At 47.6% G+C, this 19896-nt stretch overlaps 1 protein-coding gene across 1 annotated transcript; it reads right to left on the minus strand.

Moving 5' to 3' along the window:
- Positions 1-14623: 14623 nt before the first annotated feature.
- On the minus strand, positions 14624-19452 carry LOC131204637 (zinc finger and BTB domain-containing protein 26-like). The gene is made up of 2 exons (XM_058196099.1): positions 19295-19452; positions 14624-16578 (listed from the first exon to the last, which is right to left on the minus strand). Exon 2 carries the CDS (start codon positions 16566-16568, stop codon positions 15288-15290), a length of 1281 nt encoding a protein of 426 aa, XP_058052082.1. The 5' UTR covers positions 16569-16578; positions 19295-19452; the 3' UTR covers positions 14624-15287.
- Between the last annotated feature and the right edge of the window lie 444 nt (positions 19453-19896).

Consider the following 19896-nt stretch of genomic DNA (forward strand, 5'->3'; position numbering starts at 1 on the left):
TAAAAGTATAAAACTAAGCACATTAAAAAAAAATATTGTACCAACAAAAACTTGGTGCCAAGTCATAAGTCTCTGGTTCTTCCAGGGCCACGGTGGATGTGTCTGAAAATGATAGGGTTTCCTGCTTGGACTAGGGGGTTGGACTAGAAGACCTCCAAGGCCCCTTCCGATTCTGTCATTCCGATTTCCAAGAAGATTGTACGGCAGAAATCGGGATCCACACAACCAATGGAAGAAAATGTTTAGAGCTTAAAAGTGGAACTATGGATGCTCTCAAAAGTGGTTGTTTTCTTGCAAACATTTCGTGACCCAGCTAGGTAACATCATCAGTGCTAGCGCTGATTCTTTTTTTTTTTTATTGAAAGAGTTTTAAAAAACAAAAACATTTTTCCCCCTCCCTCCCAAAAAAAAAACAAACCCTTCCCCCCTCCCTCCCCCCCCCCCGGCTTCCCGGGTCAATCACAAGGTATTGTTATACATAAACCAAACATAGAATAAAATTTTCCCTTCCAATCCAAATAACCACATCCAAAGCTTTTCATCTCCCAACCCCCTCCCCATTACATAAAATAACTTTCTAATTATTCAAAGACTTGTGGACTTCAACTCCCAGAGTCCCTCAGCCAGCAAAGCTTGGAGGTCATCTAGTCCAGGGGTCTCCAACCTTGGTCCCTTTAAGACTTGTGGACTTCAACTCCCAGAGTCCCTCAGCCAGCAAAGCTTGGAGGTCATCTAGTCCAGGGGTCTCCAACCTTGGTCCCTTTAAGACTTGTGGACTTCAACTCCCAGAGTCCCTCAGTCAGCAAAGCTTGGAGGTCATCTAGTCCAGGGGTCTCCAACCTTGGTCCCTTTGAGACTTGTGGACTTCAACTCCCAGAGTCCCTCAGTCAGCAAAGCTTGGAGGTCATCTAGTCCAGGGGTCTCCAACCTTGGTCCCTTTGAGACTTGTGGACTTCAACTCCCAGAGTCCCTCAGTCAGCAAAGCTTGGAGGTCATCTAGTCCAGGGGTCTCCAACCTTGGTCCCTTTAAGACTTGTGGACTTCAACTCCCAGAGTCCCTCAGCCAGCAAAGCTTGGAGGTCATCTAGTCCAGGGGTCTCCAACCTTGGTCCCTTTAAGACTTGTGGACTTCAACTCCCAGAGTCCCTCAGCCAGCAAAGCTGCCTGAGGGACTCTGGGAGATGAAATCCACAAGTCTTAAAGGGACCACAGTTGGAGACCCCTGCTCTAGTCTGTCACCTTGATTTTGCTCTTCTATTCTTACAAACATCGAGACGTCCCAAAAACCATCACGGGACACAAGTTTTTACAGTTTTCTTGAACGTCACAATAACGTCAGAAACCGGAAAACGTTTGCAAGGATTGGATGAAAAGCGATCAGCGTTGTGATCCTTCTGAAAGCATGATTAGAAGGAGACCCCCTTTGGCAGGTGATCCAATGAAGCTGATCCCATACAAGAAAGGAAGTCCACTTCCCTGCAGGGTTCGGAGATCACCGCAGAGATCGGCAAGACAGCAGAATATGGTTCCTGAGTCAATATCAATTAGTCATGACTGTTGTTTATTTAATTAATCTTTCCGTATTTACATCTCTTTCAAAACAATACTTTGACCAACCACAATTGAGTAAAGCTGGCTGGTAGAGTAACTAGAGAGAGAATTATGAAGAGCTGCTACTCATTGTGGCGGACTGTGGTTAATGCTCTACACTGGTCCTTCTCAACTTGGCAGCTTTTAAGCTGGGTGGACTTCAATTCCTAGAATTCCCCAGGCTGGCTGGGGAATTCTGGGCGTTGAAGTCCACCCAACTTAAAGCTGCCAAGATTCAGAAACAATACAGACAATAAGAAAGCAACGGGTGGATTTCTGGACAGTTTCCTCTACCAAATGCAGGCAGTCCTCGACTTCCGTCCACAATTGAGCCCAAAAAAAATTTCAGTTGCTAAGTGAAACGGTTGTGAAAGCGGTTTCTTGCCACAGTGGTTAAGTGGATCACTGCAGTTCTTAAATTAGTAACACGGTTGTTAATCTGGCTTCCCCGTCGACTGTGCTTGTCAGAATGTCACGAAAGGGTGAGATCACGTGACACACACCCCGGGACACTGCAACCGTCATAAATACAAGTCAGTTGTATTTTGATCATGGGGATGCCGCAACCGTCATAAGTGTGAAAAATCATCATAAGTCACTTTTTCCAGGACCGTTGTAACTTTGAACTAAATGAACTGTTGTAAGTTAAGAACTATCTGCGAAGCTTGTTGCATGCAGTTAAAAACAAAATACCCAAAAATAAGCTTTTATTCTCCTGTCTATTCTGGTGTGTGTGTGTGTGTGTGTGTGTGTGTGTGTTGGAGTAACATTAAAAGTCGTCTCCATCCTGCTTAGGCAGAGTGCAGCCCAAGGACGCCTGTGTCTTATTTTGCATGATGTACCTATTAGAATTTGGATGCTGACACAGCGCCATGTCGCCGAATTAAAATGGAACAGCCCGCACCTAAATTCTCATTTCATTAAATATTTTCAGCACACGGGAACCAGTATTGCAATTAAGCTGGTCCAAAGGAGGGAGGCAACTCGGTGGCTATATCCGGATGTCAATTTAGATCACGCTGTCCTTGGCATGCCAGGAGCACTGGGTCAGCGGAAGGAGCCCGTTCCCATCCTTTTCTCGCTAGCCACAAAATGACTTGCCCGCAGGTTGTGACTTCTCAGCCAGTTTAACAGGGTTGGAAGGGACCTTGGAGGTCTTCTAGTCCAACCCTTGCTTGAGCAGTTGATCTAACACCATTCGGGACAAATAAGTTATCCGGTCTCTTCTTGGAAACCTCCAGTGATGGAACATCTACGGGAGACAAACCGTTCCGTTGATTAATTGTTCACACTATCAGAAAATTTCTCCTTAATTCTAGGTTTAATCTCTCATTCGTGATCTTCCACCCCTTTACTTCAGGGCAGTGGTGGGATCTGGCTGGTTTAACAACTGGTTCGGAGATCGTGTGTTTTGCGCAGTTTTGACAAAACTAAACTTCCGCGTTACTTCTGGGGACTAACGCAGCTGAGACGTGCACAAATCAGCTGAGAATATAAAGGTAAGTAAAGCACGCAAGGGCAGGCGGGCAAGCCCACCTGATCGTCGGAGAAAACCGGTTCGCTCCCAGCTACCGGTTCGGCTAAACCGGGCTGAACCGGCTAAATCCCATTCCTGCTTCAGGGGTGTCAAACGCAAGGCCCAGGGGCCAGATCTGGCCAGTGCGGTGCTTAAACCAGACCCATAGGGCCACCCTGGAAACAGTGAAGGACTGGCGCACAGTCCCTCTGCTAGTGAAAATGCTAGCAGAGGGTTGCAGGAGGCCATCGCAGGTGAAAACAGAGCTCGGGAGCCCATTTTTCTAGGCAGAGCATTCGGGCCACCACAGGCGGCCCCAACATGAGTGACGTTGAGCTGGCCACGCCCCCTGGCCACGCCACGCCCCCCACCCTCCTGAGATCAAACAAAGGAGCTGTTGATCCAGTTCTACAGAGGAATTATTGAGTCTGTCATTTGCACCTCTATAACTGTCTGGTTCGGTTCTGCAACCCAACAAGAAAAACACAGACTTCAGAGGATAATTAGAACTGCAGAAAAAATAATTGCTACCAACCTGCCTTCCATTGAGGACCTGTATACTGCACGAATCAAGAAGAGGGCCGTGAAAATATTTACAGACTCCTCACATCCTGGACATGAACTGTTTCAACTCCTCCCCTCAAAACGACGCTATAGAGCACTGCACAACAGAACAACTAGACACAAGAACAGTTTTTTCCCGAAGGCCATCACTCTGCTAAACAAATAATTCCTTCAACACTGTCAAACTATTTACTAAATCTGCACTACTATTAATCTTCTCATCGTTCCCATCACCAATCTCTTTCCACTTATGACTGTATGACTGTAACTTTGTTGCTGGCAATCCTTATGATTTATATTGATATATTGACCATCAATTGTGTTGTAAATGTTGTACCTTGATGAACGCATCTTTTCTTTTATGTACACTGAGAGCATATGCACCAAGACAAATTCCTTGTGTGTCCAATCACACTTGGCCAATAAAAAATTCTATTCTATTCTATTCTATTCTAAATTTGACACCCCTGTTTTACTTTTTGTCCTACCCTACGGTGCTTTGGAGGTTTTTAAGAAGAGACTGGGCAGCTACTTGTCTCAAATTGTATAGGGCAGTGACGGCAAACTTTTTTGGCACCGGGTGCCGAAAAAGGAGCGTGCGCGCGCATGCTCGTCTAGGCTGAGGGACTCTGGGAGTTGAAGTCCACAAGTCTTAAAGGGACCAAGGTTGGAGACCCCTGTCTTAATGTGCTTTATCAATTAGTAGCCGAACTGCACGAACAGAGAGATTCAAAACTATTTGACAGCCAAGGGATGCGTGGATGTAAAACAGATCGTATACAAAATAATTACATGCGCTTGTGTGACAGGAAACATCAGCCAGCTGTAGCTTTATCCTCAGGCTGTAGCCTACACAACGTGCTTAACAGGTCAGTGAAATGACAGCAACTGTATGTACACAACTTGCTCGGTGTTGCCTCTGGTTCCTTTGCGGCTTAGCAAATTTCAGAAAGCCAATTTGTTTATTTGTAAAAACGCAATCGAGGGAGACCGTGGTCTGCACACCTAGGATTTGCGAGATGTGTATCATACCTGTGTATAAAACTTATACACCCACACATCTTTATTAAAAAGCTGACCAATTTACTCTTAGCTTAAATATATATATGCAGGAATGCTGTTAATAACAAAACTATGCTGGTGCATAGACTGTATACTGAGCAATAAAATGAATTCAAACAGGGAAGTTAAAGCCATTGTTTTAAAGCAGGGCCTATAAACTTTGGGGTTTGTTTGTTTTTTTGAAATCAAGAAATGGATTAGTTATAAATTGATCCCAGTTCTGTACTGATCTTCAGAACATAGAACTGTTTACTGTTCAAATGGACTCCATTTAATCCAGAATACAGGTAGTCCTCGAGATACGACTACAATTAAGCCCAACATTTCTGTTCCTATGGGAAACATTTGTCAAGTGAACTTAGCCCCATTTTACGACCTTCATTGCCACAGTTATTAAGTGAATCACTGCCATTGTTAAGTGAGTAACACAGGTTTTTTGGGGGGGGGGTTTTTTGCATTTATATCCCACCCTTCTTCAAAGACTCAGGGCGGCTTACACTATGTCAAGCAATAGTCTTCATCCATTTGTATATTATATACAAAGTCAACTTTTATTGCCCCCAACAATCTGGGTCCTCATTTTACCTACCTTATAAAGGATGGAAGGCTGAGTCAACCTTGGGCCTGGTGGGACTTGAACCTGCAGTAATTGCAAGCAGCTGCTGTTAATAACAGACTGCATTAGTCTGTTGAGCCTCCAGAGGCCCTTCTTAAGTGAATCTGGCTCTCCCGTTGACTTTGCTTGTCAGAAGGTCACAAAAGGGGATCGCGTGACCCTGGGGACATTTGCAACCGTCATAAGTGTGAGTCAGCTGTCAAGCATCCGAATGTAAAGGTGATCACGGGCATGCTGCGAAGGTCGTAACTGTGGAAAAACGGTCATAAGTCAATTTTTTCAGGGCCGTTGTAACTTCGAATGGTCACTAAACAAATTGTTGTAAGTCGAGGACTATCCTCTAGTAGTTGGGCTGTGACTTCTATTTTCTGAAAGAGAGTTTTGTCCTGCAGCTCCGTGGCACAGAGTATCCTCCTAAAACAGGGGTCTCCAACCTTGGTCCCTTTAAGACTTGTGGACTTCAATTCCCAGAGTCCCTCAGCCAGCAAAGCTTGGAGGCCATCTAATCCAGGGGTCTCCAACCTTGGTCCCTTTAAGACTTGTGGACTTCAATTCCCAGAGTCCCTCAGCCAGCAAAGCTTGGAGGTCATCTAATCCAGGGGACTCCAACCTTGGTCCCTTTAAGACTTGCGGACTTCAATTCCCAGAGTCCCTCAGCCAGCAAAGCTTGGAGGCCATCTAATCCAGGGGTCTCCAACCTTGGTCCCTTTAAGACTTGTGGACTTCAATTCCCAGAGTCCCTCATCCAGCAAAGCTTGGAGGCCATCTAATCCAGGGATCTCCAACCTTGGTCCCTTTAAGACTTGTGGACTTCAATTCCCAGAGTCCCTCAGCCAGCAAAGCTTGGAGGCCATCTAATCCAGGGGTCTCCAACATTGGTCCCTTTAAGACTTGTGGACTTCAATTCCCAGAGTCCCTCAGCCAGCAAAGCTTGGAGGTCATCTAGTCCAGGGGTCTCCAACCTTGGTCCCTTTAAGACTTGCGGACTTCAATTCCCAGAGTCCCTCAGCCAGCAAAGCTTGGAGGTCATCTAATCCAGGGGTCTCCAACATTGGTCCCTTTAAGACTTGTGGACTTCAATTCCCAGAGTCCCTCAGCCAGCAAAGGTCTTTGACAGACTGAGGGTCATCTACAAGGTCATGTCCACCTAGCTTGTATTTTGTGTTCTGATTCTTATTTCCAATGTGTAAGACAGAGCATTTGTTGGCTGAGATTTGGAGTTGCCGATTTTTTGACCATTCCGACACAAAATCAAGATCTTTTTGAATCTCAGCCTTTTTTGAAAGACACTACACAAGAAAAATATCTAACTGAATGGAAAAAAATGGATTGAATAATACGCAAAATAGATATCAGATTAAGAGATACCAGATTGCTTTTGAATGATTAGGATGTATTTATCTTTGATTTGTCTGGGGAAGTTCAGATTTGAGAAGAAGGGGAGGATTATAATTTGTGTTAGGGAAAATTTAGCGAATGATTGTTTTTGTCTTTTGAACTATACCTTGTGTTTGTTCTGGGAAGTCGGGGGTGGGGGGGGAGGGAGGAGGGTGGTTTTGGAGGGAGGTGGGAGGGGATGGAGTGGGGAGGAGGGGGAAAAAAGGGGGAGGTGAAAATTTTTGTAAAAACTTTTTCAATAAAAAAAAAAGATCTTTTTGAAGGGTAGCAGCATTGTTGGTGGTGTTAAATAGTTTAACATCATCGGCGAAGAGAACGCAGTTACTTATAATATGATCACGAAGGTCATTTATGTATAGTATGAAGAGTGTTGGTCCTAGAGCCCCAGTGCCTTGGGGGACACTACTATTAATGGGTGCAATCTTTTCTTGAAGAGCTCCATGATGACGCACCCACATTGATTAATTGTTCTCACGCTCAGAAAATTCCTCAGTATTTCCAGGTTGGAGGTCCCTCAGATAAGCTTCCACCCGTTTTGCTTCTTGTCCCGACCTCTGGGGCCATGGCAAATAAACTTCCTAAACTTCTCTCTCTCTCTCTATGCCAACATCAAGACTGGTACAGACAACCGAGCAGCCTCTGGGGAAGGATGGCCCACAAACACATGGACTTCACAGTAAGCTTCGCCAGCCCGACAACTCTGTGGAATCAACATAATTAAGGATGATGCTCATTTTAAAAGGCCACCGATGGGTATCAAAACCCAGCGCGGATTCTCTGTGCTGATTTTTAAACAAAAACAAAAACAAATCACATGCAAAAATAAATGGAGGCCAAGCTTGCCCCTAAATTAGTGTCTCCCATTTTTCTGGAATGCTTTGCTTGATTAAACTCCAGTTGTGGTGCACGCTGCACAAATTAGCAAGCTTATTTGGACTAACAGCACAGAGCGATCCGGAAATTACTCAGAGGTGCAGATCCACCGATTGCAGACTTCTTTGTCCTGAGATTCAAAACAGATTTTGAACTCGTGGCTAGAAAAGGTCCGTCATCGCCACAACCCATCCAAAAAGACTGTGGATGGACACCCAGTTTGGCCTAGTGGTTAAGGCACCCAGGTAAAAAAGCAGGAGACCGTGAGTTCAAGTCCCGCCTTAGCCATGAAAGCCAGCTGGGTGATGTTGGGTCATCCCAACCAACCTCACAGGGTTGTTCTTGTTGTTGTGGGGAAGATAGGAAGGGGTATTGGAGATGTTTTCCTGGGCTGGTGGTGCTGGTGGTTCGGGAGAATCTCTAGCTAAGATTCTGTGCAGTTCGGAGAACCCCCAAATCCCACTCCTGGCTGACCCCACCCACCCCGCCCCTCCCAGGAGTCCCCACATGGCTTGTTTTGGATCAGGTAAGTGCATAAGGAAGGTGAAAAATTTGGAAAAAAAAATGTGAAAAAGGTGAAAAAGTGCATAAGGAAGGTGAAAAATGGGCCTAATCAATCGAAGTTCGGGAAGGCCAGGTCCGTTTCCGGTATCCCGTAGCCTAGGGAGGCTGAGTTTGCCCTCCCGGAGGCTCAAGAAAAGTCTCCGGAGCACAAGGAGGATAAAAACACTCCCCCTCCCACCTGCTATGGTGCAGGAGGCCGATTAGGCCATGCCCACCATGCCCACGCCCACCCAGCCACTGGGCACAGAATCCCTTGCTAACATTTTTGAAGGCCACCCCTGTGTTCGCCAACCTCGAGTTATTTGCAAAAAATTAATAAAGGCGAGATAACAAATACATAAATAAAAATATAGCCTGGGCCAGAATGGAGACATCAGATGAGGCTGTTTTAAAGAGGAATTTAAAAGGAAGACGTAGCGCCGGGGAATGTTTTCCTGGCTTAGCTGTAGGCACTGCTAAACACGCTTCGCACAATGACATAGTTTTTAACATGGCCCCTCCTGACCCCCCCGTGGTGGAGGTCTTTTCAAATCTGAGAAAATATCTTTTTTCTTGGGAGAGAAAATATCTTTTTCAGGCTTGAAATAGCAGTGTCCTCTGACTCAATACAATAGCAATAGCACTTAGACTTATATGCCGCTTCATAGTGCTTTCCAGCCCCCTCTAAGCGGTTTACAGAGTCAGCCTTTTGCCCCCAACAATCTGGGTCCACATTTTACCCACCTCGGAAGGATGGAAGGATGAGTCAATCTTGAGCAGGTGAGAACTGAATTGCAGGCTGTTGGCAGAGTTAGCTTGCAATACTGCATACCAGCCACTGTGCACCATGGAAGGATGAGAAGGAGGGAAGGAGGGAGGAAAGAAGGAAGAAAGAAAGGGGAAGAGCAATAGCACTTAGACTTACATACCGCTTGACAGTGCTTTACAGCCCTCTCTAAGTGGTTTATAGAGTCAGGACGTTGCCCCCAATAATCTGGGTCCTCATTTCATTGACCTCAGGAGGATGGAAGGCCGAGTCAACCTTCAACCAGTCAGAATCGAACTGCTGGCAGTTGGCAGCCTGCAATACTCCACTTTAACCACAGCGCCACTACAGTTCCTGCAAAGCCGGTCTTATTCCGTGCAACAATTCAACTAGCCAAAACCCACGACGCTAAAATTAATTCTCAGCTCCCATGACTTTTGAGAGTTTCTAGTACGAGACGTTATTTTCTTGGCACCCCTAGGATTGCTGTCCCAGACAACAATTTGGAGCTGATCTGGTGTTCAGATTACAAATTATTATCCCCACAAAAGTTCCGATAGATTTTAATTTTTTTTCCCCTCGCCTCTTTGATGTCGTTGTGGTATGTGAACTATAAGTAGCAACCCAACCTTAGAACAGGTTTTAAAAACAGGAAAACCAACGAAGCGTTTCTGAGAATGGAGGGGGGAAGTAAATAAATAAATAACAAAAAAAAGATTAAATCTTTTTTGTTGTCGTAACCAATAGTTCCATTAAAACTTGATGTCAGCACATTTCATAGCTCAGCCGAACAAGTTTTGGGTTTTCTGTTTTTTTTTTCCAAGGAAAGCAGTTTGAATACCCAAGAGCCACTGTGGAAAATAATTCCGCGTTTGCAGCCATATGAAAATGGGGTGACCTAGCACTAAACAGGTTGACAGGTGGAGAAAATACTGAATTTTACTAATTTTCAGGTGCTGTGCTTTGCAAGCTGAGTATAAAGGGCGAGGAAACAGGAAATTCTTGACTTTTTAAAAATAGCAAATCAGGAGTGGGGGGGTGGATTTAAAAGTAGCTGAGGTTGCATTGAGTTTGTTGCCTGAAGAATTCACCTCCTTGCCTCGTTGTTAAGTCTTAAGTATTGTACTCCTGAATCTTAGCAAAGTCCCAGCACCAATTCAAGAACAGAGAAAGGATTTACAAGGAATATTGTACCGGGAAATATATTCCCTCAAATCGGAGAGATTGTTTCCAGTGGCGGGTTTCAAATTTTTTTACTACCGGTTCTGTAGGTGTGGCTTGGTGGGCGTGGCATGGCTTGGTGGGCGTGGCATGGTAGGTTTGGAGGGGAAGGATACTGTAAAATCTCCATTCCCACCCCACTCCAGAGGAAGGTTACTGCAAAATCCCCATTTCCTCCCGATCAGCTGGGACTCGGGAGGCAGAGAATAGATGGGGGAAGGGGCCAGTCGGAATTTTTACTACCGGTTCTCCGAACTACGCAAAATTTACGCTACCGGTTCTCCAGAACTGGGTCAGAACCTGCTGAAACCCACCTCCGATTGTTTCCAATCAAATCCGCTGCACGTCCGTAACCTTAATCTACTTCTAGAGGTGTCTGTGAAAATTCTTGGTCATCCAGGCCATCACGGTTCTCCGTGATATAATATATAGATCCTTATTATGTAATGCAAATATACTATAAATTACTAAGTGTAAATCTTTCCGGTCCCCACCGTTCAATCAAAATCAGAACTGAAGAAGCTTCTTGGAGGAGAAGCGAAACGTCTTCAAGAAAAAACAAAGTCCAGTTGCCTCTTGAAAAAAAACGCCTTTGGGACTACTACTAGAGCAGAAGGGGTGGGGAACTATAGCCCCTCTATGACTTGTGGACGTCAACTCCCAGTATTCCTGAGCCAGCCTAGGAATTCTGGGAGCTGAAGTCCACAAGTCATATAGGGGCCATAGTTCCCCACCCCTGTTCTAGAGCAGGGGTCTCCATCCTTGGCAACTTTTAAGCCTGGAGGACTTCAACTCCCAGAATTCCTACTCCAACCTAGGAATTCTGGGAGTTGAAGTTCAGAAGTCATAAAGGGGGGGGGCATAGTTCCCCACCCGTTCTAGAGCAGAGCTTTGCTGGCTGGGGAATTCTGGGAGTTGAAGTCCACAAGTCTTAAAATGGCCAAGGTTGGAGACCTCCGCTTTAGAGGGTTTAGCAGATTTTGGTAACCTCAGCACAAAACTACCTGCCGTTACACATGATCTGATTTCAAGAGCATGTGCCTGCACATCTTAGATTTGTTATTTAGCTAAACCCTTTGGACAAAACACTTGACAAATATCTCTCCTTGTCGCTTTCTGATTTATAATCTGATCTCTAATGAGCAGAGGTTCATCATCGCCATTCATCTGCCTGCAGAGGTGGTGAGAAGTGACAGGGCAAAGCTTTCCCCGTGCTACACAATCGACAACCTTTCTTGACAGATGGATTCCTGTCTCCCCCCCAGCTGCTCCTGGCTAGGCTGCGCTTTCCCTGGTTTTCTGCCGGGAAATCTGTGTTCCATGTGTTTCCCCTGTGCATGAGCAGAGTTCTCTGGGAATAGCAGCAGAACTGGACAAGAGGAGCTCGCCTTCATGTCAAGCCATGACGAATTCTGGGAGTTGAAGTCCACAAATCTTACAAGTTCAGAGACACCCCTCCCCTGCACTAAGACGTTTGTGTAGACTAGTGGTAGTCAACCTTTTTATACCTACCGCTGACTTTTGTATCTCTGTTAGTAGTAAAATTTTCTAACCGCCCACCGGTTCCACAGTAATGCACCATGTATTGTCGTCTGTGCATGCCTCTCGCGCATCGTGGATTTTTTTTTATTTTTTTATTTGCATTTATATCCCGCCCTTCTCCGAAGACTCAGGGTGGCTTACACTATGTTAGCAATAGTCTTCATCCTATTTGTATATTTATATACAAAGTCAACTTATTGCCCCCAACAATCTGGGTCTTCATTTTACCTACCTTATAAAGGATGGAAGGCTGAGTCAACCCTGGGCCTGGTGGGACTTGAACCTGCAGTAATTGCAAGCAGCTGCTGTTAATAACAGACTACATTAGTCTGTTGAGCCACCAGAGGCCCAGAGGATTGAGTTTGGGGGGTGATGGTGCGCTGGCTATCAGCTCTGCTTGTCTGTTAGAGCTGGGTGGTGTGGGGGGAGATGCGAGAGCTATTCTGGGACGAGGCTCTTTTGTTTGCGGTCGCACTATAGCGCCATTTAGTTTCACTTACATAACGTGAAGTAAACTTATGCGCGGGTGATACAAATAGTATATTTTCAGAAATTTAAATCGTCACGGGGAATTTTATGAAAACCTAATGAAAATGTTTTTAAATAATGCTATGAATTTTTTTTTTAAAAAGTCAATTAAATTAAAAAAAAGGAAAGGGCTTAAGTATCGGACAAAACCCCTACCTCCCACCATGACAGCTGGAACGCCCACTAGTGGGCAGTAGGGACCAGGTTGACCACCACTGGTGTAGACCGTATCTCGGTGTTTCTAAGCTGCTGCAGCTTCATCGCTTTCAGTGGGACCCCTGCAGAGGCCAGTTTTCACATTTTAAATTTCCAAAATGTTTCTTTTCCAGTCTCAAATGACAGATGTTCCTGCAGATGGTCTGTTTTGCAGAAATGGCTCTTTCCAAAGGACCACGGCCTCCTCCGGGTGACTTTTCATTGATCCTCAACGTCCCCGATGCACCAAAGCAATTATTCAGCCTGCTTTCCTCACCTCAAGAGCTACCAAGAAGCTTCGGGATAATAAATGAGAAAACAAGATGCTCTTGGCACCTCCAAGAGCAATCCTGCAACGGGGAATGGAGTGAAATAATGCAATGGAAAATATAAAGTCGCAATACTTTCGACTCCCAGAAAGGCGTAGTTCATGCTCTCTGCCTGCTTCACTTCCTAGGATATTTCACATTGCATTGGGGTTTGGGTCTCCTAGGGCAGGTGTCTCCAACCTTGGCAACTTTAAGCCTGGCGGACTTCAACTCCCAGAATCCCCCAGCCAGAATTCTGGGAGTTGAAGTCCGCCAGGCTTAAAGTTGCCAAGGTTGGAGACCCTTGCCCTAGGAGACCCAAATTATACACTTTTTATCTACCAATTGATTTGATGGAACTAAATTATCGCCAGGAATTTGAAATAATCCAGATTCCTAATTTGGAAGCAGTTAATTTAAATCCTTGAGGTTGTCTTGGAACGACTCACAAATAGGACTTCAACACGGGGAAGACTTTGGGTGAGAATATTATCGTACTTTGGATATCTGCTACTGTTTTATATTTTTCCGGACAGTATAGGTTGTCCTCAACCTACGACCACAGTTGAGCCCGAAATGTCCGTGACTAAGCGAGACAGCTGTTAAGTGAGTTTTGCCCCGTTTTACGAACTCCCCTCCCAACAATTGTTAAGTGAATCGCCGCAATGGTTAAGTTAGCAACATTTAATGAATCTGGCTTCCTTTGACTTTGTCAGGTCGTCACAAAACGAGATTTCACAGGACCTCGGGATACTGCCACCATCATAAATAGGAACTAGTTGCCCCAAGCGTCTAAATTTCCAGCACGGGACCATGGGGGATAGGCTGCCAACGGTTGTGTGCGAAACGTTCAATGGGAGCATCCCGTTCTTGGTTAAGCCCCTTCCCTAAACCGGATTTCAGATGTATCCTGGCACTGGCTTCAGAAATTCCCCCATTCCCTGAACTCGTGATCTAGGAATAGAAGCATGTGAGGTTATTCCCCCAGATGTTGGTTTGTTTCCCAATTCAGCTGTTGGCAGAGCGAGACTGGGGGACCAAGGTAAGAACAATGGGGCACGGAAGTCGTGGGGAAGACAATGAAGGATGAGGGTCCCGGGAAGGGAGGGCCGGTTCCAGAGCAAAGGTTCTACTCAGAGCCTTAAGAGTCCTCGACTTACGACCACAACTGAGAGCAAAATGCATATTGTTAAGGGAGAATTTGTTCAGTGAGTTTTGACCCATTTTACCACCTTTCTTGCCAGAGTTGTTAAATGAACCACCGCAGCTGTTAACGTTAGTAACGCGGTTGTTAAAGTGAATCTGGCTTCCCCATTGACTTTGCTAGTCAGGTGGTCACAAATGGGGATTATGTGACCTCAGGATACCGCGACCGTCATAAATATGAGTCAGTTGCCAAGCATCCAAACTCTGATCGTGTCCGCGGGCAGGCCACAATGGTCGCAAGTGGGGAACAATGGCCGTAAGTCACTTTTTCAGTCCCATTGTGACATCAGCCACTAAATCCCCGATGCTGCTTGCCAGAAGTTTCCAAAAAGGGAATCACGTGGCCCAGGGACGCTGCAACCGTCGTAACTATGAACCAGCTGCCGAGTGCCTGAAGCATGTGATCAAAAGGGGATCACGTGATCATGGGGATGCTGCCAAGACCGTAACTGTGAAAAATGGCCGCACGTCACTTTTTTCTGTGCCATTGTTACTTTGAATGGTCACTAAACGAACTGCTGTAAATTGGGGACTACCTGTATTTCAATGGATTGAGATTAAACAGACACATCCATACTTCCTACAGACAGACTCTACCTTTCATTGGGTTGGGATTAAACACGCAGCTTCTCTCCCCCGTAATTCCGTTTTCAAATGAATCAGTAATTAATCAGCACCACACCGGCTATTTTGAATTTTTGTTTTAACTGTGGCGACCAGTTGCATCCTTTTATTAAGAGAGAGAGAGAGACGAGCGCTCCCACAATCCCCGAGCCCTTGTTCGCACCCTAAGCCACGCTGCGGGCGCACCGTCATTAATTCATCACCGGGCCCCGCTCCTTCTTGAACGCCATCTCTCGCGCATGCGTGTCCTTCAGTTCTTCCGAAGTTAAGACTGACGTGAGAGAGACCTTCAAGTGCTTGAGGTAGGAAAATCCAAGAGGACGCTCTGTAGCCATCAGCTCACCGCCAAGTTCTCCTTCGCAAAGTCTGCCGTTCGGAAACGGGAGGTATAGAAGAGGAGCAGCGTGGCTCCGCACGGCTGCTCTTTTCGAGATGTGTGTGTGAGGGGGTGCAGAGGCACCCCAAAGTCCCTGGCGAGTTGTTTCATCTCGCCTCCAAGGTGGAGCAGCTCTGGAAAACCAAACACGTGCCCCACAGCGGCCAACGCAGCCACCTGCTGGCAGCATCCAGTAGCCGGGCAATTTCTACAGAGAACACACAGCAGCTCCATCCATATTTCTGACATCTCACTATTCCAGGTCATTGCCTCACTACTTGACTAATGGTCGGGCCGGCGGCCTTCCCCAACAACTACGACTACACATCTCCTAGGAGGGAGGGTCCCCTTGCCGTTTCTCATAGCGAGGACGCCGGCGCCGGAAGAACCCCCTTCGGCTCGCAAAAGAACCTGCCGTTCAGGCTGTAGCTGCCTTCCTGCCCTCCCCGCACGTCGAAATCGATGGTGACTTCCTCGATTTCCTCGTGGCTGTTCTGGACGGTGCTTTTCCCGTGCAGCTCCTTCAGGTGGCGCCGCAGGCCCGGCTTGTGCGTGAAGTGCATCTCGCAGTAGTTGCACTTGTGGGGCTTGATGCCGCTGTGGAGGTTGAGGTGGTCCTGCAAGGTGGCGTTCTGGGTAAAGCACTTGCGGCAGATGGGGCACTGGAAGGGCTTGAAGCCCGTGTGGACCCGGATGTGCCGTGTCAGGTTGCTCTTCTGCGAGAAGACCTTGCCGCAGCGAAGGCACAGGAAAAGCTTGTGCTCTTGCACGTGGCTGACCAAGTGGCCCAGCTGCTGGAACACCCGGCTGCAACGGGGGCAGCGGTAAGGCCGCTCCAAGCCCGGGACCTTCCATGAGGCCACTCCGCTACCTGTCCTCCATTCCCGGTAGTTGATAGCCGGGCTGTGGCGATGACGGTGCAAGGGGTAGTTTCTCCACTGAGAAGAGGGCGAGGACGTCGTGGAGGGGAAAGGGAGCCCTTTGCCGCCCATCTCGTCGTCGTAGCAACCCTGCAGGTAGCTGCGGGTGATCTCCACGGCGGAGTTGATGAGGGAGAGGGAAATGGCGGGAGAGGTAGGGCCATGAGAGCTGCGGGGGGTGAACTCCACGGCCGCCATTTTGTTTTCTTCGCAGTCTGCTTTGCCCGGGGTGGAAGAGGGCTGCTTTGCTCCCTCTTCCTCCTCCTCCTCCTCGCCATCTTGCTGTTCACTGCTCTCCTCCTCCTGCTTCTCCTGCAGCAGGGCATCCGCCTTCGGGACTAAGTAGTGGGAGACGGCCTGAGCGCAGCGTTCCACCACGTGGCCCATCTGCAAGAAGGACGCCGCCGTCAAGTAGTTGACCAGTTCCTTGATGGGCACGTCCAGGCACCCCGTGTAGCAGGACAGCAGAAGCTGCCGCCCGATCTCCGGGCTCTGGAAGAGGGAGACCGTCACCTCTTGGGAATCGTTGAGCAGGAACTGGTCACGCAGGAAAGGGGAGCAGGCCGCGAAGACCACGCGGTGGCCGGGAACCCGCAGCTCATTCACCTGCACTGTCACGTCGCAGAAGCGCCGCTGTTCCCGCAGCTGGTCCATGCGGTGCAGAACGCCATCGCCGTAACCGGGAAACCGGAACTGCAGCCGCTCGCAGGCTGGAGCCATTATGATGTGCCTGGAAGAGACAAGACAAAGGAGAAGGAAGATGTCAACTCTGAAGTGAACCCGGCTAAGGCCATCTTGGAGGCTTCAGGGTTGCCACAAAGCAGAAAGGGGGACGGGGTGTGTGGGAATAACTGGATGGGGTTTTGTAGCCAAAACAAAAAAAAAAGTTTTCCTGTGGGAACCAAGGACATTCTCACAGGTGACTGGCCAGAGGAGGAGTGAAGTAACCAAGCAACCAGCCAAGCCCCTTGATTGAATAGCGTGACCTGTGATTTGGGGGAAAGGGGAAACGTTTACTTTTAATGAGGTGAAAGCCATGGGAACTTTCAGAGTCGGCTTTCACCAGCTATGCCAAAATGATGTATCCAATAAACTGTTCTTTGAGGAATCTGCCTGCCTCAGAGTTCTGCTTTCTGTGGGTGCATTACTTGGATAATCCTCAACAGATCGGGTGAGCAGCTGGGGCTCAGGACCCCAGAGAGCGGCTTTGATTAGATTGGAGAGTTTTGAAGGAGAGTCCGCTTGCTGTCAGCGTTCCAAGTAATGCACCCACAGAAAGCAGAACTCTGAGGCAGGCAGATTCCTCAAAGAACAATTTATTGGATACATCATACTGGCGCAACTGTTGAAAGCCGACTCCGAAACTTCCTGCGGCTTTCACCTCATAAAAAACCGTCAACGACAGGCAGAAGTTCCAGGTCCATTTGGAGGAGTTTTCGTGTTGCGGCTTCCGAGAGGAATAAGCTTTGATAAAATGGAAGGGGGAGGAGGGAAAGAGTGGGCTAAATTAAAAAACAAGAATTTGATGGATGGACCCTGATCAATTGAGAGGCAGTTTGGCCTCGTGGTTAAGGCACCAGACCAGTGGTGGGTTCTAACCGGTGTTACCACTGGTTCGTTTTGCGCACGCGCTTTAGTTGGGCTAAAAACGGTAGAATAAAGACAAGTATAGTGCAGGGGCAAGCAGGCCCAGATGACGGTCTGAGCGAACCGGTTCGCTGTCAGTTCAACATCTCCACTACCAGCTCTCCTGGTAGCAACCCACCACTGCACCAGACTAAGAAACTGGGTGGCGATTAATTCTAGTCCAGCCTTAGTCATGAAAGCCAGCAGGGTGACTTCGGACCGATCAGCAGGAGACGGTGAGTTCTAGTCCTGCTTTAGATGTTGTGAAAAAAATCGGACCGCCTTTGGGAAGTCATTCTCTCTCAGCCCAGCCTACCTCGCAGGATTGTCACGCTGGAGTAAAATAGGAGGGGGAAAAAATTAATTTTTTATTAGATAGGTTCTAATAAAAGCGCTCCATGGCTTAGGGCCAGGGTACTTACGGGACCGCCTGCTGTTACCGAATGCCTCCCACCAACCTGTATGCTCGCACAGAGAGGGACTCCTTAGGGTGCCGTCCGCCAAGCAATGTCGGCTGGCGGCCCCCAGGGGGGAGGGCCTTCTCTGTGGGGGCTCCCATCCTTTGGAACGAACTTCCCCCTGGACTCTGGCAACTGCCGGACCTTCGGACTTTCCGCCGAGAGCTGAAGACCTATTTGTTTGTTCGCGCAGGACTGGCATAGGATTTTAAATAGGATTTTAATTAGTTTTAATGTTTTAACATTTTAAAATCTGGGGTTTTATTCTAAATGTTTTAATTCGGCCATTTGTATAATAAGTTTTTTAAATTATGGTTTTATGTGTATCCTGTTGTTATTTTTTATCATGGCTGTAAACCGCCCCGAAGTCCTTCGGGAGAAGGGCGGTATAAAAATTTAATAAAATAAAATAAATAAATAAATAAATTAGATAGGTTCGCTCGCTGCCTTGGGTTGTTTATTTAAAAAAAAAAAAAAGAATAAAGGTGGGCTATGAAATAAATAAAAGAAACGTGATTGATTTGAACTTTTTGTGTATGGACAGCTTCCCCCGTCACAATTCCATGAAGGCGAGAGTTGAAAGTCATTTCTTTTTGCAAGTTCAGATATTACGGAGAAACTCGATTTTACACTTAGTGCAGGGGTCTGCAAACTTGGCTCTTTTAAGACTTGTGGACTTCAACTCCCAGAGTTCCTCAGCCAGCAAAGCTGGCTGAGGGACTCTGGGAGTTGAAGTCCACAAGTCTTAAAAGAGCCAAGTTTGCACTAAATGGTTTTAGCCAAACCTGGTTGAGATGGATGCAAAACCCACCAAATCTGGTCCTTGTTTACCCTGAATCCTTATTTTTTGAATTCATTTCCCAACTAAATCCAATAGGAAAAAACAAGGACTTCCAAAATGTTAATAAGGGTTTGCCTAAATGGATTAGGGAAGGCTTGGGTTACTTTACACCCGGCCTTTTTCCTTTTTTCCTTTTTTCAAAACCCCGCTTTGTTAAATTAAAAACCTGTCAGGGGAAAAAAAAAAAAGCAGCGGATTATTTTGATTCCGTCCCACCCACGTGCCCCCTTTACTACTATTCCCGAAAGCGTCCTACGCAACCGGAGCAACGAGCTCGCGTCTCCTTGCGCTGCCATCCCCGCTCCCGTACGCAACCTGCGTCCGTTGCGCTGTTGGCGCGCTTTGCATTCCGAAGCTGTTCGTACAGCGACCCCTGGAGGCCGCCTTTGCCCGTCCCGGTACGCTATTTGCGTACCCGCTCGTTCCTCAAACGCCTATTCAGAGACGGCATTTACGCTCGCCGCCTCAGGGGTGCTGGCTCTTTATACCAGGACGTACGTCGCGCTTGTGGAGCCACTCACCTCAACGCCGCCACCGGCACCTAATTGCCTCTTTCCAGGGGCGGCCTTCGGGTTTGAAGCCCTCCAAGACGGCCGCTTCGCATCGGCTCCCTCAGGCCTGCTCGCAGCACCTCGGCTGCGCCGCCATCTTGGAATCCGCCTCTCAAAGGGTCCGGGACTTTTTCCTCCCAGGCGGGCAAGGGCAGGGATTGCTCCGCGCCGCCACCCGCCTCCGGGGCGCAGCACAAGGGGGACCTCCGAGAGCGGGTGGGGGGAGTGAAGGGTCATGCAAAGCGCTGGTATCACTCCGCGGGAAAGAGTCCCAAGGCTCAGTCCTTCTAAACGCCCCATTGGAAGCATAACTTCCCACCCACCCCTCCAGTCTTTCCTGTCTCTCTAGTGCAACCTGCCCCCCACCCCCCAAGTTGGTGCCTCCAGAGGGTTGGACTACAACTCCCATCTCCCAGGCTATCAGGGTGAGAGGGGAGTTCCAGTATGGTATGATGCATCTACTCAGTCCTTGTGACTTTGTAGATCTCTCAGGTACATGATCCACAAGCTGGTGCCCTGCAAGTTGCATTGGACTCCCAACTCCAATCCTGATGGCTGGGAGTTGTAGTCCA

The sequence above is a fragment of the Ahaetulla prasina genome, chromosome 10 (assembly GCF_028640845.1).
Source record: "Ahaetulla prasina isolate Xishuangbanna chromosome 10, ASM2864084v1, whole genome shotgun sequence".
Classification (NCBI taxonomy): Eukaryota; Metazoa; Chordata; class Lepidosauria; order Squamata; family Colubridae; genus Ahaetulla; species Ahaetulla prasina.